This window comes from Corvus kubaryi, unplaced genomic scaffold (assembly GCF_017639235.1).
Source record: "Corvus kubaryi isolate FWS band 111438036 unplaced genomic scaffold, C.kubaryi_AGA036_p1.0 137, whole genome shotgun sequence".
NCBI classification, from domain to species: domain Eukaryota; kingdom Metazoa; phylum Chordata; class Aves; order Passeriformes; family Corvidae; genus Corvus; species Corvus kubaryi.
In genome coordinates, this window is record NW_024580671.1 from 25,217,883 (window position 1) to 25,245,548 (window position 27,666).

Consider the following 27,666-nt stretch of genomic DNA (forward strand, 5'->3'; position numbering starts at 1 on the left):
CAGGCACTCATACAAACCTCCTGCTAAATTATGAAGCTCCATACAAGTCAATGCACAGGCATACAATTATTCATTACTTTTATCCATTGTCTTCCTTTAAATTAATAAAAACAATGATACAAGACCCAAACCAAACAAGCTGCCCACTAGTTTATTGAGAAAACCAAACAAACTTACACATCTGTTCCACTGCAGGCAGGCGGCTTCATTTGAGGTTAAATACTTGCTACTCAAACTTAATGAGATGATTGTATCTAAGGAAAAGAAGAAAGTAATTACTTTTAATATGTTTTAAACACATTAACTGTCACAGTGGCAACTCATGAGATGTTTCAAATTTCTCTTTAGGTAACAGCTCCAGGAGTTGCACTTACATGAGTAACTCTCACCTTTTTTCAAATCTCCAGCCCTCACAATTATCAAGAAAAATTAGACATTTTCACTTCAAATAAAAATAATAATAAAAAACCAGTATATGCCCCTCAGATGATTGCTAAAATAAAATTTAAAAGTCAAATTTTTGTACTTATTTTAGCACTGCTCCATTTTTTTATGCTTATGCTGAATGAAACAGAGTCTACATTACATGCAAGATTTGAAAGAAGGTTGCTGACACCTTTCCATGCACTACAGGATTCACCTTGTTACACTTTCTCTTCATAAGCTAAACATATTGCTTACACACTGCACCAACCACATGTATTAATCAACATGCAATAGCATAGGATCAACACAAGATTATCATTCCTCATGTATGAGAAAGGAGCGATTGCAAGTGGAGCATATTAGATCACATATTTTGACTTAGCAACGAAACAGTCTATTGCAGGACACATTTTTTGAGTTTTGCAACTTCAGTCCCACTGACCATTATACAGACATGAGTGTCATTGTGCAGAGGCCATAGCTGTGACACTGCCCCAGCACACTGAAAAAAACCCAACCCAACAAACCAAGAAAACATTTTGCCACCTTAGAAAATCCATAAGCTGCAAAGCATTCCCTCTTATATTGCAGTGATTACTCTTCTTAAACAGACTGAGATGTTTAACTGTGTATATATATATATATGCACACACACACACACACACATATACCCACACTTAGTGTTTTTTTCCTTAGGAAGGAGATCACCTCTTAGAGGGCAGACAGTTCTGATGACTGGCTTAGTGTGCATTATGAAATAAACTACATATCACTTTTCTTACCAACATTTTATACTTAAAAACATTCCTATAGTGCCTCTTAAGCAATTGAAACACCTCCAGAGCTGTGCGGCTGGCTAATTTGACTGCTGAGATACTTTAGCCATCCCTATTAAAGCAACATTTAAATAATGTATGCAGAGAGGAAGGTGTCAGCCAAGGAGACACAGACCCACCCGAAGCAGGGTGCTCAGTGGAGCAGTTAGGGAACTCTCCTCAGATGTGGATTCAGCTCCTCAGGCAAAGCAGGGAAGTGAACCTGGCTCTCCCACATTCCTTGCAAGTGCCAGAGCCATCAGACTACAGGCAAGATAAACTACAAATATGCATCTTTACACTCCCTGATGTCTTAAAAAAAAAAAAAAGACCCCACCAGAACCCCTCAACCCTTCCATTCCCATTTTCCCCCCTCTCTGATTTGTTAAAGATGACTACAGTTTCAAGCCAGGCCAAACATTTTGTTCAATTCAAATTAATGTTTGGGTTTTCTTGATTGTTTATTTTTGTGAGAAGAATAACAAAGAAAAAGTAATTTTAGCTGGATTGCAGATTATTTTCTTTAGAGGTAAACACTGATTCAGAAAATAGCATACAGAATTACAGCAACAGGTAAGCAGCATAATTATTGAAAAGCCACTTAACTTATTTGGGCTGAAATAGGCACAAATTCTTTGATCATTGTCACACAAGAGAAATCTATTATTAAATATATTTTCCCATATAGTTTGCAAATAATTGCAAAAAAGCATTGCTAAAATGTTCAGCTGTTAAAAAAAGCCTATTTTCAGCCATGATTTTCAAGCTAGTGAGTACTGAACCCCAGACCTGGCTTTTATATTAAATATACAGAAAATGTGAACAGTCACTGCAAAACTTACACTAACACATCACAGGAAAAACATATCTGTATGACACTAGTGAATGCAAACTAAAAAACATGACATTAAAAAAAAAAAAATCCAACAACCTTTCACACAGCTGTAACAACAAACTAGTAACCTTCTAAACGTTTAGAGACCGATCGTCCCAATCTACATGTCCTTAAACAACAAAGGAGGAAGGGAAAGAGGTGAGAGATGGAGGGGACGCAACTGCGTGGTAATTGTTAAAGAGAGCACACAGGTTTTGAGTTTACATAAAGATTATAGTAATATAATAATATTTCTTATGTCAACATCCACTGGAAACCAGTCACACTATAGAAAAGACTCATACCTCACTTTCCAGTATGTTGTCCAATATTAAAAAAAAAAAAAAATCACTATTTATTCTGAATCATCACACTTGAATGAAAATAAGGGCCTTAAAAATCAAGCTATTTCCCTGTTGTTGCTTTAACAACCCATCACATTGAGTTCTATCTCATCACAAAAAAAGCCCCAAAACCAAACCACAACCCCAAACCTAAACCAATACTACCATGGTTAAACTATGTATCACACTAATTTAGGACAGAAGTTCCTTTGCTTCAGAAAAAAACAAAAAAACCAAACCAAAACAAACAAAAAAACACTTAAAAATTACAATAAAAACTTTAGTTTTTCTTACTTCTTGACCAGAGAGCTTTAAACTCTAGATTTCACTTGAAAGCTACCGTTAGGCCACAGAAACTACTCAATTTTTTCACTAATTGGGTGAAATCAAACAATGCCATAGTTGTAAATTGAATAATACTGAGGATGCCAGTAACAAATACAAAATAAACAGCCAAAGATGTGCAGAAAACAAGGCACATCTGCCATATAAGAACACTTTCTTTGTGAAGTCTGTTTTGAAAGTATACACTACAACAGGTATTATGTAAATTACATTAATTTACTTTGATACTACTGAAATACATAGATCATCCCTACTTCAGGAGAAAATGTCAGTCATGATGAGTTAAACAGTCTGCTCTATATGGTGCAAATTCCCCACTAAACTATAATATTCTTTTCTATATAACACTAAGCCAATATACATGTATCATCATGCTATTTGCATATGGCTGATTATTTTAACTGCTCATTACAGTGGCAACCCCATAGCAAAACCTGCTCACTTTGAAGATGAAACTCCTAAAAATTAAAAGCAAGCTGCAAAAAACAGGACTTACAAAACTCCCTGTATATATTCTTCACTGTGAATGGCAGCAAAATGAAGCAAGCTGTTGGAAAACACAACATGCACATTCTTTAACTCAAACTTTTGCAGAGGAAAAACCAAATCTCTCAGAAGTTAATGTATTTAGGATTCTAAAAACGCGAAGAAGACGAATTCCAAGAAAAAAGGGAGAAGAAAACAGAAAAACCCAGCAGGTTCAAAGGCCACTTCCTTCTGTAATACCTAGTTTTTACAAGTACTTGGTAGGATAGTCTACTTTAATGGACGGACAATTTTAAATAAATGTGTAAAATTCTGTTGCCCTCCTGTATTTTCCAAGGCCCTGTTATAAGTTTTAGTGATGTGTTATGTTTATTGAAGAAGACCCCCTCTGCACTAAGCACCTGTTACACTGGCTGTTCTACAAACACAATTCTTGGTTTGGACATTTAGCATCTTGATTTAAAACAAGCCATAGATGGTGGAAACACCAGAGAGAGAAGCTGCAGGAGACAAGGTAACAGAAAGATAGCAAACATTACTCTAAGCTCATCACCTGTCTAGCCTTCTGCTGTTCTGTACTTTGCCTCTCACATTATCAACGAGGATGCTGTACCTGTCACAATTTCGCCTTATGTAGATGTAACGAATGAGTGGTTTGGCTGCTTAAAGAAACTGTCAAAGGTACTGGCAAAAGCAGGGTTTAATATGGATATGTGAAAATGCAACTTTACAGAGTTCAGTGGCGATGTTCACTTTACTACTTACTGCACATACTAAAGCATACAAAGGAAGATCAAATAAGCAGTTTGGAATGATTTACACAAAAGCTGTGAATACCAAAGCAATAAGACTGCGAAGGATATGGGTGGAAAGATAACAGTGTAGAAGGGTTTAGCAGCACTTAATACATGAGTACTTTAACATATACAAAGTGATTTGATAGTTTTCACAACAATTGTAACAATGATTTAACTGTGGATTCAAAATAGTAACATTTATACCACAGTCAATTAACATACGCACAGGTAAAACGATGTGTACACCTATTTCTATGTGTGTCAAGGTACCTATGAAAAACTCCCCTCAAATTCACTAAAATATGTCAAATCCCTTTGCATTTCCCAATAGGCAATGTTTGCACCTTGAGGAACATGGAGATGGAGGGTGAGGGGCTGACAGTCATTGAGTACCACCAGCTTGAGGGTTTGTGAGCTCTGAGAGGCGCTGGCACAGCCTGCTGCGGTCCAGGCAAGCTCAAACAGCCTCACGTAGGATTGCTGTTTATAGGGTCAGAAGATCATTGATTGACTTTGATCATCAGTAGGCTTCCTTCCTGACCATAAATCAAGTCAGTAACTACTAAGCATTTTTCCCCAAAGTGCAGTAACAATGGTACCGTTCCACTCGGGCTACATGCAGGTAAATGGTTTACCAAGGCTACAAGAGGTAATTGCTTATCCTTTGTTTCCCACCTTTACCACGCCAGAGCTCCTGGTACGATCAGGGACTGCCTCATGGCCTAAGTGGTACAGTCAAGGGACACTTCAACACTCAGCTGGTTTGGTGACGCTTACCAGGAGCTTCCAAGAAGGCAGAGCAGTCACAAGGATGGGGGGTGTTACATCGCCAGAAGTAAAAGAGTTGTTGTTACGCAACAGTACGAATGTTCAGAAAACTCTTCTCTGAGATGCTTAGTTTAGGTATTTCGTTTTACTTATTCTCAATCAATTCTTATATATGACTGCTCTGGAGAACTCTTATGGAATAAATTCCTCAATAGCTGCAAGGTCCTAGCAACATAAAGTACCAAAGTAGACACACATCCAACTGTACAAAAACTGTCAGCATCTTGCCTTTGGTCTTATATCTAGTGGACAGCACTCAAATTTCTAATAGTCCACAAAAGAATTTATGTTGTTTCTAACAGAATTTTTTCCTCTGCAAGACCTGTCTCCATAGTGAATAATAACTAGAATGCCCCTGCCCAGTATTTGCACAAACACAGCTTCCTAATAGCAGCATAGTATCTTGAGGATAGTTGATAAAGTCTTCCAGACTTCACTCCCCCCAGTATGTACTCCACAAATGTCCTCCCAAGGGTGTTCGTCTGCTCTTAAAGTGAAACACTGCATTACTGAAGATAACCTTTAGAAGAAAAGTGCTGTGCTCATGCTCTTGAAAGGCAAAACAGATACACATGTATAGCGGGCCATAAAGTCAACAACACGTGAGGAAAAATCTGGAAAGTACATTCATGTTACAGGGGCTTGACAAGTTTTCTCTGCTTAGTATTATATGACAGCTCATGCTAAATTACTGAAATTTCTCAAATGAACCCCCCAGAAACAAGACAGGACTGCTTCTAACACATAAGCACTAGGGAGAAAAGTCTTTACACTGCAAAGCCCAACCCTACTAAAGTTAGAAATGATAAATAGAAACACTATTAATGCAAAAGAGGCTTTAACCTTTCAATATAATAATAAATGTTTTGACACTTTTAGTAGGCTGTATACACAGCAGACAACTTTAAGTGTACTGGACACCCTGAGAAATCCGGTAAGCGTTCTAACACAACCACTAACAACAGCAGCTGTCTCAGTGTAGACCTAGAAGCTACAGAAGACATTTTTAAGCAAAATTACCTCGTCCCAAGTAGAAAACGAGAGCAGCACTACATGGAAACTAAATTCTGCGCTTTTCCGAGACACTTTTCTTGAGCGACTCTGCCCAGGAGGGATGGCTGAAACTTCACCGCAAACAAGCACAGACGCGGTGCTTACGCCGCGGCCGAAGCCACTGGCGGGCGCCTGCCCACCTCGTGTCCTGTTTCTCGGGGGGAAACGCTTTTTAGGATTTCCCGGGCTTTCCGGTCCCGGCACCCGACTCGGGAGCCTGTACCCAAGGCGGTCCCCGGTTCGCACCCTGAGGGGGGCAGCGGGCTCTCCACCCCGGGGCTGCCTGGGCCATCTTGGGTCGGGATAGCAGCGGCCACATGGTCACCGCTCCCTCCGCGGGCCCGGCTCCTGCGGCCCCGCCAGGTGGGCGCGGGCGCTCAGCCCCGGCGGGTCCCACCGGCCCGGCCCGGCCGCGCTGCGCACAATGCCGGGGGTGCTCGAGGCGCGCCCAGCGCCGCGGCGGACACCCCTCCCCGGGCGAGGGGCGGTGGGGCCCGCCGGGCGGCCCGGGACAGCACCAAACCCCTAGGCACCGTCGACCTCCGTTCACCGGGCCGTCTGGGCCCCCCGCGGGGCCCCGCAGACAATAGAGCCGGCACCGCGGGCCTGGTTCCCGGCTTCCTGCACTGCCCCGCCGCCACACGCCCCCTCCCCGGCCTAGCGACGCTGTCCCGCGGGCGCTCCCGGGAGGGACAGGGCGCCGCCGGGCCCGGGACGCAGGTCCCCGGCCGCACAAGGCACCGAGGCCGCTGAGGCCAAACGCCGCGGGGGCGGGCCCGGGGGGGGGGGGGGGGGGGGGGGGGAGAGGGGTGAGGGACCATAGGAGCAGAGAGCCGGACCGCCCAGCCCGACGCCCTCCCGGTGCCGGAACGGTGCTACTCACCTCCCCGGGCGGCCGCCGCGGGGGAAGCCAGAGATCGCCGCTGCCGCCACCCGGCCGGGCCCGAAGGAGTTAAGAGGAAGGGCCGGGCGGGCCCGTCCCATTCATTACCCGGCGCTTTGTCTCCGCCGCCGCCGCGGCGCTGAGCAGCTGCCCCGGCTCGGCCGCCGCGGGGCGCGGGGCGCAGGCGCGGGGGGCGGCGCCACGCACGGCGCGCGACATGTCAGCGGGCCGGGCCGCAAAATGGCCGCTCTGGGCTGCGGTGCTCGGGGGCTGCGGGGTCCTTTCGCATCCGTGTCCGGGCGGTGCCCCGACACCGGCCTTCTCCGCAAGGGCGCGGCCGCTGGTCACTGCACCGCACTTCGTTCCTGGGGTGGCTACGGTGGTTCTGGGGGCGGCCAGCCGGGGTCGGGGCGGTTCCTGCGGAGTTTCAGGCCTGGGGGGACCGCCGGGGCCTCTGCCTGGTTGGCTGCGCTTTCCCGGGAGGCCGCGGGCGGGCGCCTCGCATTCCCCACGGGCTGGCCGCGGAGAGGCCTTCCTGGGCATCGTTCCGCTGGAGCGGGCACGGACCTGCTGTTCCGAGCTCAGCCCTTGTCAGGAATTTAACCTCCATTGTTCGTATCTGCAGTTAAAGAAACCCACCTTGATCTGTATTCGTTGTCTAATGCACAGCGGGTTTGGTTCTGGGCGCTGTTTTAGTATACTCAGTCTGCCTCGGGAGGAGCCCTTGGTGTGGCGTTTGAGTCTTAACCTGAGCAGCCATCCCAGGGAAGGATGTTTAGGGCTGAAGGGAATGCACTGCGCCGGTTCAGAGAAACAGTGGCCCGCTATATGCTTAAAGCTACCTGGATAAAGCTCCTCCGGATAAGGTTCCGGTGTTCGGCTGTAGGTCGGTGATTGTCTTCTCCGATTGAGAAACCTTAGCTGAGGTCATCAATGGGCCGAGTGATCCAGGCCTTTCGGGGGAGGAGGGGGTGAGGGTGAAGAAGGGTGGTTTGTTGGGTCCTTTTGATGTATGTAATTTCTATGTGAGATATGATCTGGTGTGATTGTGACATTTTTTGTCAAATTCCCAGTGGCAGTCATAGGTCTCACCTTCTTTGCCTTAAGTGTTGCTAGTCATAACTCGCTGCTTACCTTTGGGAGTGAAAACAGGAGAAAAACATTTCGAGTACTGTAAACAGTACTGGTTTCGAAACAGTGTTAAATTTTAGATTAAGACAGTGTTTAGAGAGACGGAGCTTAAGCAAGTCCTTGTTTTTTGATCTGAGTTATTTTCATCAGTTAATATTCTTTTTAATTTTAACAGATTTAGTAAATAATGTTTTGGTTGGCTTTATGACAGTATACGAAGAAATCAGTTGATAGCTTTTTGATCTGAAGTATTGGAGGCCTTCAATATTCTTCCATAATAGTTGTATGTTTGTACTTAAGTACTGGTGTGATTTTTTCTAAATGGATTCTGCCAGTCAACATACAGTAAATGATCTGTTATGGTTAATACTTCCTTTGGAAAGCTCATGTTAAGTTGGTTTTTTTTAATTCATGCACTACTCAAAGTCCCAACAAAGTAGTTATTACACTGTGTGCAGGCAGTCCTTTGTTTCTTATTACTTTTTAATTTACAATTTCTTTTTATTGATAGACTTCAACTGTATCGGTGTGTGTATATATGTATATACAGACAATATTATATATATATTCTGTATATGTCAGTTACTATATAAGCAACTGAAGCCAAAGTGATTTGAGGTGAATCTTGGAGTTGCTCTGTTTCCATTGTTACAAAGTGCAGTTATATGAATAGAACTGCTTAAAAATGAAGTTTTGTCTTGGCTAGATCTGCCAACTAGACACAGTAATAGAGGTATGAGAGCTTGGTTAAGAAGTCTCTATCACCAGTCTGTTGACAGGAAATTATGGTGGTGATGATAACAACAACTATTATTATTAGTAGTAGTAGTAGTATTGAAATATGTCATCTCATGAAGCGTCTTCTAGAGAACTATGAAATTGCAACAGTTGGAATGACATAGTTATGCTTATCACAATATGGAAAGATTTAATATTAGAGTATGTGGCTTTGTTAACTGCCTTTTTTAGCAGCTGTGATTTTGGAGAGTTTCACAATTAATAGTTGAAAATTTTACAGTAAATTAAAAAAGACTGGAAATTAATTTTGCACTTTTGCACTAATGATGCTCTTTCTGTAATCACCTCTCTGTACTTCTTCATTTTATCCTATGTCCTATTCTGAAAACTTCCTTGAGGGTTAGGGAAGTTGAGATTAATGAAAGTTAATTATTTCTTTGAATTATCTTTTAGGTGGCTTGAGAACCAATCAGTGATTCTGTATATAATCTACAGGTGTGCATCACAGATTGAGTGAAATAGCTGGAATTTCTCTGTTCTTGTTGTTTTACAAAAATACACTGGAAACTCAAGAAATTAGGTCTTAAAAATCTGAGCAAAGCTGGATCCGGAAAGTTTTCTCACAAACACCCAAGTAATGTGATGAATAAAACAAAGAGATGGTGAGCTGGTGACAGGCAAAAGAAAGAGTAACTACAATTCCTAGAGAAGGCTCCAGACTGCCGGCTTGTGGTGAATGTAGCAGTACTGGTGTGGTGATAGTCTAAAGATACAGATTTTCCATGAAGGTTTCAGTCTGAGGTGTAAACATCTGAAAGAACATAGTCATTTAGGAAGACAGATAATTAGGAAAATCTGCAAGGCATCCTGACAGGAAGAACCCAAAGCTTCTAGTATTTAACTTCAGAAGAGTAATTTTTTTCTTTGATTTTTTTCTCCATTTATGCGTTTATAATCTTGTTATCTGTTTCAGATATTGTGAATAAACATCTTTATTTACATGGTTAACTGAACCTGGCATGAATTAAAAGTGATATCTTATTAAATGAATATTAAAAAGTAATTTCTCGCTCTAGTCCCTGAAGCAAACTGCAAGTAGCTGGCTCCCCATTATGTTCTGTAGAATAGTGGAAAGCTAGGAGACCATGCTCCCAAATAAATAATTCGGGTTCTCTGGAAGATAGGTATTACAGGTTGAGAGAAGAAGGAAACATCATTGATGTAGCTGTAAGTAACCAGCTCTCTGTCATTGTCAGTACTGGGGTGCACCTTGAACTTGGAAGGCTTTCAGGGAGGCTATAGCAAGAGCCTAAGACCAGTCAGAAACTAAATTAAATTCTTACATCCTATCCTACTGTGACAGAACTTAAAATATGCCTTAAATACACCTACTTCAATATTGTGTTATTAGCCAAATGTGGATATTTAGTGCTGCAGACAGTTTTGTGATTTGTGGTCCCAGGGTCTCTGCAGTCACTGGGCTGTTCATCTTAATCTAGTTTTATTGTTTCCTTCCTTCCATTTCTTTCTTGGCAGTAAACATAATGTTGATACTGCAGTGATAATTGATGTAGTTCTGTCTTTCTGCATTTGTATACATTTGGAAACACTAAATGTTGGTAATAACTGTGTAGTGAGTAGTAACCATTTTGATGCCATTACCTTATTTTAGCAAAATTGAGTAGCTAATATTTATCTCCAAACCTGCTATGATAAGCTTATTTTCATTCAAATCTTTGGCTTCACCTCTAGTAACTTCTGCATCAGTGATGCAGTTTCCATATGAAGTCATGACAGCTAAAACTACATCAAGCCATAACAGTTCTTAAATAAAGCACAAAGAATTGTGGATTTTTGTATGCACTGAGGTAATGCATTTAATAAAATTATCTCCTTTCCTCCTTGTATAGACTCCAGCCTGTTCCAGGAAACTACCTAGGCAAAGTCAACTTAATGATCAAAACCTTAAAATAGAGGTCAGAAGTACTAAATTTGGATGTCCAATTTAGTATCTATCACAAGGGTATGATTTCTAAGAACATGTAACACAGGAAAGTACTTATATATTTAGCATACGTGCCCATTTATTTCAGTGGGCACTTGGCTCTGCTCATGCGATCCAAGGTGTCAAGGTGGGTACTCAGGAAATAAGGAATGAGCAATCACACAGTAGTTATGAGCAAGCATTCACTGCCCAAACCATGGTGCCCTTGTGCATTTATATTAATTACCTCATTTTTTACAAACACAACTGTTTAATCGCTATCATCCTCATTCTATAGCACATCAGAGGTGTATGTCACTGATTTTTAACTTGGAGTTGAGCATATGGACAGGATTTACTCATACTTACCCTTTATGTGAAGTGAGCATGGTGCTAGAGTATGTCTTTCAGGAGTGCTCAGTTTGAAGTTCCTGTTCTAGCATTTTTATTGGACCTGTGGAGATTTTGTCTGCATCATGAAGCCATCACTATCAAAACTGATTTATATATACATGAGTTTGGAAACTCTCTTTATTAGTCAGCATCAGGCCCTGGCTGAGGCAGTAGCAAGTCTGGGACAAAGTTGTGTAGGACTCAATTACTACTTGTTAAATGATACGCATGAGTTGCATTTCTCTGAACAGAGGAAGCTACAGGCCATGTTGGTTGCTCTTGGTGGTTCATGTTTTTTTGTGGATGTTACATGTTGAGTCTTACTTCTGACTTACTTTTCACTTGATTTTTCCTTCCCAGATTTTGATGTCACCTTCTTGTAGTCCTTCCCCATGTAAACGAGGAGGCAAGGTATTAATTCTGAATGAGCCCATCTATTTTTGGGTTTCTTCTGGGACAAATGACTAGGGATTCTGACAGTCAAGCTTCCTCCATTGCAAACCATCTTAATCATGTGCAGACCAGGTTTGTCCTCTAGAATGAATGAGGAAGAGATAGTAAAGTAGTTAAGACTGGATTTGGGTCTCATTGCTAATTGAATTTTAACTTAATTATGCTGAGGCTGAAGTATTAACTCATTGTAAACATTGGAGATTGTTTCTTAGAGATACATGTTTGTGAGTGACCTAACTAGGAGAAGAACTTCCCTCAGAGCTTATACCTCATCTTGTATTACATTTGCAAGTTTTCATACTGACACCAGAGGAAGCGAGAATAGGGAAGTCACTAACGATAAGGGCTTCAATAAATAAAATCAACTTTATGTATTATTAAACTTTATGAAGGCAGTGAACAACTTGTCTTTGCTTGGATGTATGCTGTATAGAGAATCCTTTCCAGTCTAGAGGAAAGGATCAGGAAGTAGGAAAGGGAGAAGGTAACAGTGTGTTTGCATTAATATTGTTTACATGGGTTATGCTATCTTAAGAAGTTACTTCATTTATCACAAAATCAGGTATCTTATGAAATCTGAACCTGATCAGGAGAACAACCACAGAAATTAGAAGTAAAAGAAATTGTATTTCTCAAAAATCATTGTATATAACATATAGGTATGGAGCACACTTTGTTTTCCCTTTGCTATGGCTGCATTTGACAAAACTGTTCAATTCAAATAGGTCCTTTTTTTGTGTGTTAACTTTCTATAAATTCTGTCTTACACTGAGGAAACCTCAGTAGCAGATATATCTTGCAAAAAAAAAAAGAGGTCAAAATTCAATGTAGATTGTTTAGCCGTGCTGTTTTGTAATTCTTTGCTGTGCAAGTACGATATTTTTAGAACTTTTTGCATAGCAATTACTGTTTTGTTTTTTTGATTCCTACCCATTACCACTGACGTTCTGTCTTTGCCCATAACTTGGCTCAGTTAGTTATGCTATGTGAATTGACGGACGCTCCAATTCTAAACGTGCAGTTGCTTTTGTAAGATAAACTAATGATGGCTAATTAACTGGGGGTGCTGAAGGGGCACTCCCAAATCCTGGATTTACTTTACTGCTGCTCTCTTGTGCTGGAAATCATTTTCATCTGGTCATGAAGGGAGGCACTCCTGGGAGCTAAACAGAAAATAGGTGACTTGTTTATGAAGGGGTTGTTCTGATGGCAGTTACCCTGTGGCAGGAATAGCTTCCCATATAGACCTTTGCAGAGGGAGTTACTATGCAGAACATAATAAAGGTGCCAGACTGTAAACTTATCTCACAGAAGGTAAATAAGGAAGTAATGAGTATTTTGGACCAAACCACTACATAAACACTAGGAACTGAATAATTAATGCCGAAGAGACAATGACGAAAGAGAAGGGGAATATTATTCTCTTGATTATGGCTCTGTCTACTCTTGGAAACAGCAATATCATTATATGTAAGAGTGCTCTGTTCCAAGGGTTTGTTCTTGATAAAATAGTCTCTAAAATAGTAGATGGTAGTTTTGCTGTTTGGCAGACGTACAGGTCAGTACACGGGCAAGCTTTGTGCTTGTGCTGCAGCATGTTGTAATTTGGATGTGGTTTTTTATTTTGTATTATTGAGGCATAGTTTACATATGTTTTCATGTATATCCTGATCGGGAAGTTTGGTTTTGCATCTTTGCAGTGTCCAGAGGAATGAGCTCAATCCTCACCGTCCACCATGCAAAGGTTATGAGCACATATTGTAGAGAGCATCTTAAAACTGCAAAATCCTAAAGGTGCATGATGTTAAAGGATTCAAGATAGTGGATAAGTAAAGCAGGCAATAGGTTTCCCTGTCAGCTGTGTATCTCAGCAAAGTGCTTGGTGTATCTCTCTGTCAGCAAGTGACAGGACACATACCTCTTCTTGCAGTAGGCGACCCCAAGCAGTAGTTCCAAAAAATACTTAAATGGAAGTGGGGTGAGGGCCTTTGCATAGCTGCTTTACTACTTGAAGACCACTCTGTCAAATGATCTTCAAGCTTATCTATAGATAACATTCCATAAGACTGCTTAGCAGATGCAGCTCACAGAGATATTTCTTAGCAAGCACACTGATCAAGTGTGAATTCTGCCAGAGCTCTGATGATAAAAGGGCTCTGGACCTTCATCAATACCATAAAAGGCACTGACACAGCTCCCAGTCTGTTTTAAACTTGTGTTTTGGTGAAGACTGTTCATTTGGATTGACATAAACTGTTCTGAACGGTCAGACTAAGGGTCTTACCAATTTTATAAACAGAGAGCCACTTCGACTGTGAGAATGAGAAGGGTGGTACATGCAGGAAGTAAGAGTTACTGAGGCTGTAAGAAACAAAAGATCTTTGATTCCATAGCAGTTAGTGAACATTATGAACACCAATATTGTCTCATTTTTCCTCGCCCTTTTGTCATAATACAGCTAAAACTTCCAGATAGAGGAATGAGGAGGACAATTCTTCCTAACTAGAGAACAAGGAATATGTTCAGTAAACATGTAGGAGTAAAATGGACCAATACTTCCCTTGTATATTCGAAGCCAAAAATTTGATCCTCATTCTAGAATGGTCATTGAGGACTTTGGACCATATATCCCACTCAGTCTAGTATGATATGTCAGTCTTTCTGACAAGGTATCAATGATAACTAGAAGATGGATCAGTGATACATGTGTTTTTCTGTAAATACAATAATTTGGAAAGATCACCCAGAAGATGCGGAGTGATCCTGCACCACCCCACAGACTGAAAATAAACAGCTGAAATTTTGTCAGCACACTGCTGTAATTGTCTATTGGTAAGGTTACAGCATCTTTTCCACAGTGAATGCTGTTCTGGCTTCTGTGAGGTTTGGGAACAACCTTTCTCTTGTGAGCTTGCAAAGTTATGCCCATGAGTATTCTACCAGTGCCACATACCATGATTGATGAAGTAAGTGAGATCTAAAAGCATTCCCATGTAGGATGAGAGGACCATGGTAATGTTGTATCTCATAGATGAGTGTGAAGGTGTAAATGGTATAATAAACCAAACTTGAAAACTTACTAGTGGTAGATTGCCTTCTGGCATCATACAGAAGCATCACATGCAAGGTTAGGCAGATTTGTCATGATAGGAAGAAGACCCACGCATGTATGTTTTGGCAGTCTAAAATCTTTCTCAAAATGCAGGTTCTTGCGGGTTCTAAAGAAGGTGTGGAGTTCTGATTCTTGCTTGTCCCTTCACCAGCCAGCTGTCCAGGCCAGGAGAGGGATACAGAGTTGCATCCAAGGAAGATCAGTACCCCTGCCAGTATTTAGTGCTGCAGCTAGTCTGAGTTGGCTTTTATTAATCTGGAAAACAAAGGTGATACACTTTAGAAACATAGAAATGTGTCATGAAGTTTGATTCTACTAGGAAAGAGAGGAGGATGCTGAGGCAGATAAATAGTGACTGTGTTTCTTTACATGATCTTTCTTTCAGTGATACTGTTGAGAATTTGACTAGTGGAGGTGAAAGCTGGTAGGCAGAAGATCCTCCTCCTGTGAAGTTTTTCCTGCAGAGTCAGTCAGCATTGGCAACTTGGTTAACAACTTGATGCTGCCAGGTAGGGGTGTGAGGATTCTGAAGGACTGGGACTGGAGCCCCTTGCACATGTTGAACTGGTGTGAAAAAAGGTGGTGAGGGGTCTGTTGTCATTAAACTATAGATCAGAGGGCCTCTTATTTTTTGTTTGAAATTGAACCGTATGCTAATAGAATTGTATTCTTTTGAGTAACCAAGTCTCACTTGTGAGGTGGAAAAGACAAAGGTAACAGATCTTTGAGATTATAGGGACATGTGCTGAGGACATGCCCCATCTGGGTCGGATGCCCCAGACAATACTGCATACTGTTCTGTTTTGAAATACATGGGCTAATATACTAATATTTACAATGGAAGGCTTGAGGATCCTGCTCTGGTAGCCTGTCATAAGGTCAATGAGAAATTATTTCAAAGTCTGAGACTCCTAACACAGAGTTTTGTGTTGAGTGTGCCCTGATCTTTGTACCATTGCTCTGAAATACCATATCAAGAAATGACATGAGTTCCGTGTCCTTACCTGGATGGTCCAGAGTGAAAAACTCCACATGCCATCTTACTGAGAGTAATTGGGAGAATCTAGAAGCATGAGTTTAAATTACAGAAAAGTGGTCAAATGGTGCAAATACCAATAAGGAATACCACATTATCAAAGGGATGTCCAGGGACTGTGGAATGCTGTAGTCCACCTGGCAGAAAAAAGAAACTGGAAAAAAGCCAGACTTGCTGTGTGTCAGACACATTAGAATGTGGACATCATCAAGGTTTCTGTGGAAAGCTTGTCTCCACTTAAAAAACATTTGTCCAGCTGCACAGCGTATACACATGTGAATTATCCCTTAAAAGATAAACCAACGTATTTCCTTATCATAATATTATTAGGTTCTTGACAACATTGTTTCTATTCATTTTTATACTCTGCACACTAATGTATATGATTTGGTATGATGCTCCCTCTTTAATATCTTTCTATCACAGGTTGAATTCCAGTCCAACAACATTAACTTATATCAGCATGTTGTAAGACTTCTGAGACTGATGGTAGGATCACTGAAACTGTTTAACTGGAGAGTAGTTCCTCACAGGCAAGTACACAAATGACCAGATGGCCCCCATAGTTCATACAAACTTTCTTATACTGGAAATTGAAGGTACTGTGTCTGTCTGAGCCTAAGGATCTATTCCTACACTGAGTGCTCTACACAAGTGTTAGCTGCTTTAATAGCTTGTGTTTTGTTCAGAGATTGGTGTGCTGAATGGTCCCTGATGAGGAAAAAAGGATTTGGAAAGTACTTTCCCTATTCTACGAGATTTCCTTAGCCAAGTTGCTTAAACTCTCTGGACCTTAATTAACTTTCTGCAAGTAATAGCAAGTGTATCTATTTCTGATTCCCATGTCATATATTTATTGTAGGACCAACTGGTTTTTGAGGCAAGCAGACATCTTACTGCTAGAGAAAACATAAAAATGAATTGTTTTGCAGCAATTTAGCTGAGTGGATGCTAAATAATGATTGGGTAAAGAGAATCACACCTACTCTCAACCACTTGCTTTTTACTATATGCAGGACTTGTTCTGGATGATCGGCGCAGGCAAGTGTTTGTGTAAGGCTGGGCCAGCTAAACGTTGTCTTTTAAGGATGTGGGTTCAGCTGCCTTGCAGAAATGTATTGCAGTAAAATCCTTCAGTTCTCGAATATGGCTGTAATGGCTGTCTAAAAATAATACCTAACAAAGGGTGTCCTTCACAGAGGGAGCCAGAAATAACCTGCTTTTGCTCTGTCAAAATGTAAGGCTATTACCACAAGTTAATCCACAAGCACCAGCTTGACCTGGAGACCACGCAAGAGCCGACTTTCAAGCACATTTTCTACGTAAGGACTCTTGAGCTTGGACTTCCCCCCCAAAGAGATAATAAATACCACTCGCTTCAACTTTTGAGCCTCGGTTTTGTAACGAGCCGCGTCCCGCCCCCGTCCGTTCCCTGGCGCCCGCTCTGGGCCGGTCGAACGTTCTACTAAGGACGGGCGGCGGGCTCGGGCTCGGGCCCGGGCGGGAGCGCGTCGGTCGCGGGGCAGCGCGTTCCCGCCCCGAGCGCGGCCGGTGCCGGCCCGGGGCGCGGGGAGCGGTGGCGCGCAGGCCCCGCCCCGCGGCGGTGGCAGCGGCGGGGCTGGGCGGGGGCTGGCGCCCTCACGTCCCTTCCTTCGCTCGCTCCCTCCCTCCCCGCCCGCCTCTCCTCCTCCCCCCCGTCGGCGCAGCGCTGTGGTGAAGCCGCATTGTTTGTGCCACGGGGGGAGGGGAGCCGCTCAGCCCCGGGAGCCGAGCGCCGAGCCCGCAGCCGGACGGCGACGCGCGCCGCGCTTCACGAATGCGCCGCGCCCGGCGGCAGCAGCAGCCCCGCACCCAACGCCGGGTGACCGCCGCGGGCAGCGCGGCCCTCGTAGCGCCCGCTCGCCTGCCCGCGGCTGCCGGACGCGGGGCCAAGCGGCAGCACCGGCGGGGCCTCCGCCATTAACCCGGCCGAGCGTCGGCCGCAGCGGCGGAGCGGGAGGTCTGTCAGCCGCTCCTCGGCGGCTCCCACAGCGTGAGTACGGCCGGGCGGGCGGCGGGGGCCGGCGGGCGGGGGCTGCAGGGCCGGGAGCCGGCTGGTCCCGCCGCAGCGGGACGGGAGAGCGGCATGGGGGAAAGAGCAGGGCGGACCGGGCACGGCAGCCTGCGGGGGAGGGGGCAGCAGCGGGCGAGAGGGGAGGCGAGGCGAGCGCGGAGGTCTGGGGGAGGGAGGGAGGGAGGGAGGGAGGGCGCCGCTGGAGCTGTTTTGTCAGCCGCCATATTTGTGGGCCGAGTATTTTCGCGGCGGGGAGGGAGTGACTGTTGGGAAGGGCTGGAGATGATGGGCCCGGGCAGGAACCATCCTGCCGGGGGCCGGGAGGGGGGAGCGCCGCGCCGGGCAGGAACCATCGGCGGGAGGGGAGGGAGCGCGTTGGAGGCTCCCTGGGCGTGGGCAGGAAGTGTTGGCGCGGCACCGGCGGGGGCGGGCCCGGGGGCGTGGGCAGCCGCGCGCGGGAGGCAGGATCCCGGGATGGCTGCCGGATCGGGCGGCGTGCGGGATCTGGCGTCGGTGGGCTCTTTCCGCTGGGCCGGCGGAGAGCGGCTCTGGTGGTCTCGCGTGTCTCGGCCGTGCCCGCGCCCGTTCGCTGGGCTCCGTGAGCCCCCGCTCTGGGCCGTCCCCCGAGGGGATCTCTCCTGCTGTGCGGCTGAAGCGGCGGGTGGTGTCCGCCCCGTGTAAGCACTGTTTGCTTACCGTCCCTCATTGTCTAGGACTAAAGAGGATTCCTGTGTCTTTCTCTTTTTAATGGTCTACACGAAAGTGCCATTGAGAATGGAATTCCCTAGTCTATTGGGCAGGGAATCCAGGGACCAGAGGCAGTTTATTTGAAGAGGAGGAGGGTAACTAGGGCAGAGATAGTAATTTAGAACTATATGCTATTGTACTTTTCGTATTGGTTTTAGCTATCCTACACCTTGATAAATAGCTTTTTTTTTTTTTTGCCTCATATCGTGTATTTCACAGAAACAGCTGTCTCCGTCTACTTCTGTTGTGGTGAGGAAAAACGTCTGCTGGTGATTTTCTTCCTAAGTAGCTGATGCAATTCTGGGAGAAGAGAGCTATGGATAACTTTCCTGGTTTATATCCCGCAGTCTTTGAGGGCAGGACAGTGCTAAGAGAAGTACATTAAAATAATTTCGTTTGCGGTTAGTGCAGTATCTTTGTGAGCATTGAATGGAAACTTGTCTTAGTTTACTGTTTTTCAAATTTAGGTCTTGATTCTCATTCCTATCGATCTACAGGATACTGGGAAGGGGGGTTGGAGGGTGGCAGGGAAAAAACTAGCTGATAGTTGCCTAGGAAAAGCAAACCAGTTGTAGATAATGAATTTGCTATGCAGAAATCTGGTCTTCATCCGGAGTATTTATAGAACATTTGCAAATAGAAGAATCTTGGAGAAACAAAACACTGCTTTGTCCTCTGGGGCATTTAAGTTATTCACGCTAAATTTGCATGAAATTAGGCCAGAGTACTACCCGTGTCGATTCTGTGTGCATTACATTGTATTTATAGGGCGTCCATTCTGTGTTTGAGACTGTAACTTCCTTCCTAGTTCAGCTGTATTTACTGTTGAATATTACAGTATACTTAGATGTCAACTCAGTAATTTTTTTATCACTCTGGTTCATACAGTTCACTTGACTTTTGCAACAGCCATCCTAAATCTTTAAGCAAGATTAAAGATCTTGTGCTTTTGAGTATTTTCTTCCTATTCTTATGCCTGCCTGAAGCCATGCTCGAGAATCTTGGGAATGGAGTGGGATGGACAGCTTGGAAACAGCATTAATGTGTTTTACTGTGGTACTGGGTTAAGGTAGTGTGGACAGGTTACACATGTTTTTGATTTCTGAAGGTCGCCTCTCATCTCTCCCTCTGTATTTTTTCTGAAACAGTCTCTGTCCTCAGGAGCCAATATGAACAGATACACAACCAGCTAAAATGTAGGAAGGGGCATTAAAAATACCTAAACAGACTTTTACATATAGGCAGAATTGAAATGCAATTATATGAGGTAAACATGTTGTAAATTGTGTTTCTTCATTGATGAGTAAATTGAGTCCATTCTGATCTGTAATAAGTGCTGTACATTGACACGTCAGTGTGTTTTAGCTGAAGAATCCATCATTACTTGTTCACAATAATAAACAGAAATCAGGACTACTGTATTACCTTTGGGCCTCTGAATTACAAAATCTGTATTGAAACTGGGAACTAACTTCATTTTGGTTATATTACTGGTATGTTTTTCGTTTTAGTCGTTGGACCTTCTGTGGCAGTATTAGTTGTTTAAACAGTTTTCTGCAGTTAAGAAACTAGTGTGATCGAATCCTGTGTTGTTTTACAGAATTAAATTATTAAATGCTTCGTCCAAAGTTGTTTGAAGAGTTGGAACCTTTTATATTATTCTGTTGTTTATAAAGAGCAGATCAGAGATCTGTCATGATTAAACACTGACTGTTGTCTGGTTATACGGTGTAGAAACAAGTAATAAGAGTTAAAAATAAGTTGTGTGAAAGATCTGTGAAAAGCACAATTCTCATATGAATAATAAAATTAGTTTAGATTATGAAAGCAGGGTCAGTTTGTGAGAGCAGACAGATCAGAGCCTTTCAGGAGCTAGTCTTAGGGTTAGTTGCCTGAGTGATTTAGTCTTCCTGTAAAAGGAGTTCCTTCAGTACTCTGAGGGTGTGCGTTTAGAAGTTGTCATAGACTTATGGAAAAGGCAAGTGGCATGGAGTAGTTAATGTAGTTGTTCAGTGCTTGCTGTTTTCTTCCTGAAATAGATATACTGGTCTTTAACAGTAGTTGTGCTTTGATCTCTCTATTTCTCTGCTATTTTGGCAATACATGCTAACACTAGTTGTGTTATAGTGAGCAACACTGACTAGAAATACGGAGTTGAAATGGTGAGGTCCTAATAATACTTTAAGCAGTGATTAAAGATAGAGGGTTTTTTATGTAGCTGAGGTTGAATGGTGAAATTTATTAATGATTTATTGGGAAGAAGGAAGGAGGGGAATAGAATTTTAAACTTGACAATGTCAGTCAGGTTTCTAATATTTTCAACCCTTATGGGACAAAAGCCCTACCCAGCATGAAGATGTCAAAAGGCATAAGTATGTATGGAAGCTTTTAACTTAGAAATTTTGTGACCAAAATGCATGCTCATCCTAGCCCTGGCGCTTTGGAATGGTGGGAAGAAAGCTATCTTTTTATGTGGTATGTGATCTTTTTGCAGTAGGTGGTAAACTTAAAAATTGTTTTAAAGAGCTTGGGACTGGGTTTAAAAACAGTGAGATCTTTATCTATCAGCTCCTGAAGAATCTGTTGAAGGAGAAGGGTGTGTGTACATGCATACTTAAAAGCAGGGAACATGTTTTGGCTCTAAGTCAAACCTACTTTACAGGTGGAATATTTACTAGTTGCAGTCTGTACTGCACCATATTGGGTACTGCGAGTTCTGTTTTTTCTTGTCATGTTGTGAAGAATAATGGGCTCACTAAGGATTGAGGAAAGTAAAAAAAGTAGGGGCTGTCAAACTGCCCACTTGCCAAATGTGGAAGTATGTGTGCTTTTCTAGCTTTTAAATATAGCTATAGTAATTGAGTTGATAATGTGAGTGCTGGAAAAAAATTCAGAGAAAACTTGTTTTTCTCTCACAATTGCATTAGTTCTTCTGAAGAGAGGTCTAGAGGGCATAATCTGTAGCTGTTGCAAAGATTTTCAAACTGCAGGCACCCCTAAGGTGTTACAAAGTATTCTATTAAAGGTTTCCTTACAAGGTAACAAATGCAGTTTTTTTAATCTGTGACACTTCTGAAGAGTTTTTGTTCTCATGCAGTGGTCTTGCAAAAAGTGCTTCTAGAGGGTTTTTGTAGCAAGGATTTTGTATAGCTGTGTTTACTCAGTGAAGGTGTTACTTAGAAGATCTATTGATCTTTAGGTTAAACTTGTACGAAACTGAGCAGTCCTGTTGAGTAAGAGTGACAGGTTTTGTTTATTTTTAGTTAAATATATACATAGAGGGCAGTAGAACTGAAGGGTTTTTTCCTTACTGCAGTATTTTAAAAACTAATACTTTAATACGATTGTTGGGAGTTCATAGTATTAACTGTTGCTCTAATTTTAGGTAAACATTACCAAATGAGGAGAAAAGGAAGATGCCATCGAGTATCGGCAGCAAGGCATTCTTCGTCCCCATGCAGTATTAAGCACTCCCCGACACGAGAAACCTTGACATACGCTCAAGCTCAAAGGATGGTTGAAATAGAAATTGAAGGTCGCCTGCATAGGATCAGTATCTTTGATCCTTTAGAAATTATATTAGAAGATGATCTTACTGCCCAGGAAATGAGTGAATGCAACAGCAATAAAGAAAACAGTGAAAGACCACCAGTTTGTCTAAGAAGCAAACGCCATAAAAATAACAAAGTGAAAAAGAAAAATGAAGCTCTTCCGAGCTCACATGGTATACCTGCTACAACAGCTCCTCTTCCAGAACCAAAAGTACGGATTGTTGAATACAGTCCCCCTTCAGCTCCTCGGAGACCTCCAATTTATTACAAATTCATTGAAAAGTCAGCAGAAGAACTTGATAATGAAGTCGAGTATGACATGGATGAAGAAGATTATGCGTGGTTAGAATTGATAAATGATAAGCGGAAAAGTGATGGAGTGTCAGTTGTTTCACAGAATATGTTTGAATTCCTTATGGATAGGTTTGAGAAAGAGTCTTATTGTGAGAACCAAAAACAGGGTGATCATCAGTCTTTAATTGATGAAGATGCAGTGTGTTGTATATGCATGGATGGTGAATGTCAGAACAGCAATGTGATCCTGTTTTGTGATATGTGTAATTTAGCAGTACATCAGGAATGCTATGGGGTGCCATATATACCTGAGGGCCAGTGGCTCTGCAGACACTGTTTGCAGTCCCGCTCTCGGCCTGTAGACTGTGTGCTGTGCCCAAACAAGGGAGGTGCCTTTAAAAAGACAGATGATGATCGTTGGGGACACGTGGTGTGTGCTTTGTGGATTCCAGAAGTTGGATTTGCCAATACGGTTTTTATTGAGCCAATTGATGGTGTCAGGAACATTCCCCCAGCCAGATGGAAGTTAACATGCTACCTCTGTAAACAGAAAGGTGTTGGTGCCTGCATCCAGTGCCACAAAGCAAACTGCTATACTGCATTCCATGTGACATGTGCTCAAAAGGCTGGTCTATATATGAAAATGGAACCTGTGAAAGAACTAACTGGCAGTGGAACAACATTCTCTGTGAAAAAGACTGCCTATTGCGATGTACATACTCCACCAGGTTGCACACGGAGACCTCTGAATATATATGGAGAAGCTGAAATGAAAAACGGTGTTTGTAGAAAGGAGGGATCAGTCAGAACTGCTAGGTCTACATCAAAAATCAGAAAAAAGACAAAAAAAGCCAAGAAAACAGTGGTTGAACCCTGTACAGTTATGCCAACAGTATCTGCTCCTTATATTCCCCCCCAGAGGTAAGCAAACCATCAAAGTGTGAGAAACCTTTACTTTATTATCTGTTTAATTTTAAACCAGTGCTTTTAGATGCCTCCTTCAAGTTCTTTATGTTTTTTACATGCTTTCTTTGAAGGCCTTTCTCAGAGAATTACTGTTAATGTGTATATTGTACTTTTGTGGAGTTGCATTAAAAATGCAGTAACTACTTCAGAGAAATTATGAAGTGATCAAGTGGTCTGTCTTGTCCTCAGAACGTTTGGTTTGGGGTTTTTTTGTCAGACTAAGTTATGTTGTGTGTTCATTTGTCATTCACTGTACTTTTGAGAATTAACTGCTGAATTTGGAATAGTAGCTGCAGTTGATCTTCATACTAAAAAAAAAAAGCCAAGCTAAAAGTCAACTTTATTTCTAATTTTGGATTCTGAGCTTCTTTTTCTAATTTTAAGAGATCCAGGATGAAAATTACGTTTGTTTATATAAGTTTTGAATCTTGTCCATCTCACCTTTTTTAAATTAAGAATAAACTTGTAGTGTAAGATCTATGTCAGTTTAACAAAAAGCCTTCAAGGAAGTGTTTTCCTTATGGGGCAGAATAACTTCTCAGGAGCTATTTCCAAAATTTATATTTGTGTGTTTTCAACACCAATATGTTTGTTTACCCCTTGACTTAAATTCTTACTGATTTAAGAGCAGTAGTTTGGAAAGTTTCTCAGAACAGGCACCACTTCCATGTGCAGGTTCATTGCCTGTACTGTGACTGAACTCAGACTGCACAGACAAGTGAGGGCTTTTAAAATAATAGGATGCCTTTTAAATAGCTGACTCACAAGTCTCAGGTAGTGAGCAATTAAAGCTGGTTAAATTAACCTAAATAAATACGTGTTTTGAGACTGCAGTTCTTTCCTGTAGTAAGTTTCGTTAATGTAAGAAGCTACTTATTGACTGACTTTGACAAACAGCCTTCAGCTCCCATGTGGTGTTTACAAACATCAGATTAATTGCTCTGTTTTCTGTTACGATTTCCTTGGTAAAATGGTATTTTTGTTTAGTGATGCACTGCAGAAAAACTTAAGTTGACAGCAGGCAACTAATACTGCTATTTAAACGGGAGCATGTCCGTGGAAGGGGGAAGTTGGTGTAAAATAATTTGGCTTTGTGTTAGTTAGGACAATCCCAGTTGGTAGTGTAGTGTGGTTTTGTTTTGCTTTTTTTAAGACCGTGTAAGAAAGAACATGAACTAAGAGTTGAGGATAAGTAAGTATGTTCTCAGTTGTCCCTCTGGCAGCTCATTCCATTGGCAGCTTTAAAAAAAGCCAGATCCTAAAAAGATGTTATCATCAGATGGCGTTTTTTTTAATAGTCATTAGATACCAGGAGCAAAAATACAAAAGACATTTTCTTCTTTCTTTTTTTTTGTGTTAATGATTGAATTTCTTTTCAAGACTGCAGAGAAATTCAGCTTGCTTCTATTTATGCTTCTTTTCAGAAGAAACAAGTACAGTTCCTGTACTGTATGTCATAAATGTAAAAAATGTGCACAGTGTAAAGCTATTTTAAGGTTGGGCTTTATTATAAATTGTTTGTCGTCAGCTGAGGGAGACCCTTGCTTAAGTACTCTTTGTAATGTGAACGTGTTCAGTCCTAGAAAACTGATCCCTGAATTAAAAGTGAAACACAAATGGGCATATTGAAAGGAAAAGTGGTTACACTGCAGACCCAAATCTCTAGTTTTTAGACCGAAAATTGTCTAGTTGTCTTTGGCTATTCTTCAGGTTTTTTTCTGTTCTGGAAACGCTCTCATGTTTCTGTAGGAGTTAAGTACATACCCATAAAGTATTAAAAAATTATTTGGATCATTTCACAGCAATCTTCATTTAAATTATTCTTTTTCTCTCATCTGTTTTTTTGTATGCTTTTATTCCCTTGGAGCTGAAGCATGATTTTTCGGAGTTCTTGAGGAAGAGCAATTAAGCTATTTAAGTTGAATAAATATATACACTCTGTGTTTAAACACTCATGCCTTTTTACCTGAAGAATTTGATTTTAATATGTTTTTAACATCTCTGGAAATTGAGGCACACGTGGAGATGCTTGGTTTGGATTGCTTTCTTAATAACTAGACAATACACCTCCTTGGCATATTGCCAAGAGTTAGTAGTTGGAAGAGTGTACAAATATGAAGATCATAGTGAGGAGGAAAGTACTTGCTAGATGCAGCCCCTGAGTTCATCTGGTGAAGCTTGAGTTGAAAAGCATCTTGCAATTTACATTCTGTTTAGGGGGAAGGATTTATATCCTTTCATGGATGGTGAGAGTATGTGAAGGACTGAGCATTTTAATAACACAGTTTTTGATCATTCTATTTTCCAAAACAATTATCTTAACGTTCGTAATATTTTTAAAAGACTGGGTGTGGAACAGCATACCTCACAATTTCTGCACAACTTTTGTAGTTCATCAATTTCTGGATCAGCTTACCTTAGGTCAGGTTTCTATGCTACTTCCTTGCATGACCATGACCAGAATTTCTTACACAGATGTCATACTCTGAGCTTTTTGCTGTTAACTTATGTAGATAGTGTCATTCTCTAGGTTGTTTATAATCTAATTGTATGACATCTCAGACTTTCATCTGTGAACTACTGATTTGAGGGTGAGGGATCAGAAGTTGCTAACCATTGATCCAGTGATGATAGGAGATGAATGCTTACCTCCCGTCTCTTTTCTTTTTCTTTCCTTTGGTTTTTTTTTTTGTTTGTTTTGGTTTTTTTGTTTTGTTTTGTTATTTATTTTTAATGCTGGGCCTATATCTGTCCTGTTGCCTGGGTATTTTGGAAAGTCTATACCTGGGTATCTACTTCCAAAGGTGCAGTAGTTCATCTTAGAGCCTTAAGGTGGTTTCAGTTTTCAGTGCTGTCGATGCTGACTTGTAACTTGCTTAGCACTTGTAGTAATGTATGGGACCACCAGGGAACTCTTATGCGTGGAGGATGTACGTCAGACCTTCTGGCTGTAGAGATGTGTTGTTTCTTGAGTAGGAAATTCCATTCATTTTTTGTTGAAATACAAAACTCCTGAATGTGCTTGCTTACACTGTACTGTTTGTACTCATCAGCTTTTTTTGTTTGTCTGTTTTTGGTGGGGTTTTTTTGTTTGTTTGTTTTTTGCATTTTTTGATTGTTTAAAAGTAGAAATGAGCTTCATCTAAAAGTTGTGTTTCTGGGAAGTGCCAGAGCAGCTGTGCTGTGTGGGGAGGGGAGTGGGAAAGGACACTCTAAAACCGTCCCACTGTATGGGAGGGACAGACAGTAACTGCTCCTCTTGTCAAATGGTAGTCAAAAAGTAGCCTCCCACTGCCACCAGCTAGTTTGGCTGAAGAAAATGACAAATTTGTTCTTGAAGTGTAGTATTGCCACTGGGGATGTGTAATGGTAGAGAGATTTGCCCCCTGCCCTAAAAAAGTACTAGAAGGATTTTGTTTAGACTGCAGGTCCAGAATTTTCAAGTTAAGAAATCCTAACTTTTAGGGTTAGCTTGGCAATCTAAATCTAGGTGCTTCTCTCTGTTAGTTATCTTGTGTTGACTCTCCTCAATTCCTTGTGGATTTTTTTTTATCTGCTGCTGTTTGTCCTTGTCCTTTATAACTGTTGCCTTATTCAGCAAGCAGGATGAGTACGTGAAGCAGAAGAGTTACAATGTTAGCTGGGAAAACTACATGGTTTCACTTTTTTTTGAGTGCTTGATTCTTTAGTACAAATAGCATTGTTTTTGTGTAGTCTCTTGATCTTATGTGTCAAAAGAGGCATTTAAAATATGTTTGCTTGTTTGCATAGTGTCAATATTCATTGTTCTTTAAAAATGCTGTGAAACTATGATATTGTAGCTATATACTTGGAGGGAAATATAATGTGATATAAAATATTTAATCTTCAGTATTTTTAAAGTATGCACTGAGATACAGTGTAATCTGCTTTATTAAAATGCCATTCATTCAAGTACTACTCTATTAAATGGAAGCTGACATTAAAAGTATATATATATTTGCTTTCAACTTCAGTTTCTCTTTCTACAAACATGGCATGTTTGTTATGTCTGAAATTAAGAAAACATTTAAAATGGAACACTTGTATAGAGAGCAAAGAATAAATAAAAAAGCCCCACTTTTATTAGAAGTAGGAACACTGTTGTTGCATGAGGTGTGTTGTGTCATTAATATTAAAAGATCGTTGTGAAAGTAGGTGAGTAGTAGCCAACAACTGAGAGCAAAAATTGCTGAGACTCTTACAAAAGCGTTTTCAGCTCTTCTTACGGATCAGCATTTATGTGCCCCACATTAACTGATTTCTCTATGTTGATCTTTGCTTTTATTAGGAAGAATACTGTGCCTGGAAATAAAGCTGGATTTCTGTTACTGTGTCT

At 41.7% G+C, this 27,666-nt stretch overlaps 2 protein-coding genes and 1 long non-coding RNA gene across 9 annotated transcripts in view; 2 read left to right on the forward strand and 1 right to left on the reverse strand.

The window, feature by feature from the left end:
• ZBED4 (zinc finger BED-type containing 4) overlaps positions 1-7,026 on the reverse strand; it is a 26,032-nt gene extending 19,006 nt beyond the window's left edge. The window contains exons 1-2 of one of the 3 annotated variants that reach the window (XM_042018249.1): positions 6,852-7,026; positions 178-254 (exon numbers count right to left, since the gene is read on the reverse strand). The gene's annotated coding sequence lies outside the window, so the exon portion shown is untranslated. Of the gene's footprint in view, positions 1-177; positions 255-1,381; positions 1,483-5,935; positions 6,225-6,851 lie in introns of those variants that run through there. The other 2 variants (XM_042018251.1, XM_042018250.1) reach the window with 2 other exon arrangements.
• On the forward strand, positions 7,023-17,080 carry LOC121659764. The gene is made up of 2 exons (XR_006014444.1): positions 7,023-11,508; positions 15,048-17,080. It is a non-coding gene; the product is annotated as an uncharacterized LOC121659764 (long non-coding RNA).
• A 307-nt stretch (positions 17,081-17,387) lies between these two features.
• Positions 17,388-27,666, forward strand: part of BRD1 (bromodomain containing 1) — a 60,668-nt gene continuing 50,389 nt past the window's right edge. For 4 of the 5 annotated variants that reach the window (XM_042018254.1, XM_042018256.1, XM_042018257.1 and 1 more), the window contains exon 1: positions 21,884-23,264. In XM_042018254.1, coding sequence (XP_041874188.1) covers positions 21,898-23,264 — 1,367 coding nt within the window. In that variant the 5' untranslated portion in view covers positions 21,884-21,897. Of the gene's footprint in view, positions 17,731-21,883; positions 23,265-27,666 lie in introns of those variants that run through there. The other variant, XM_042018255.1, reaches the window with a different exon arrangement.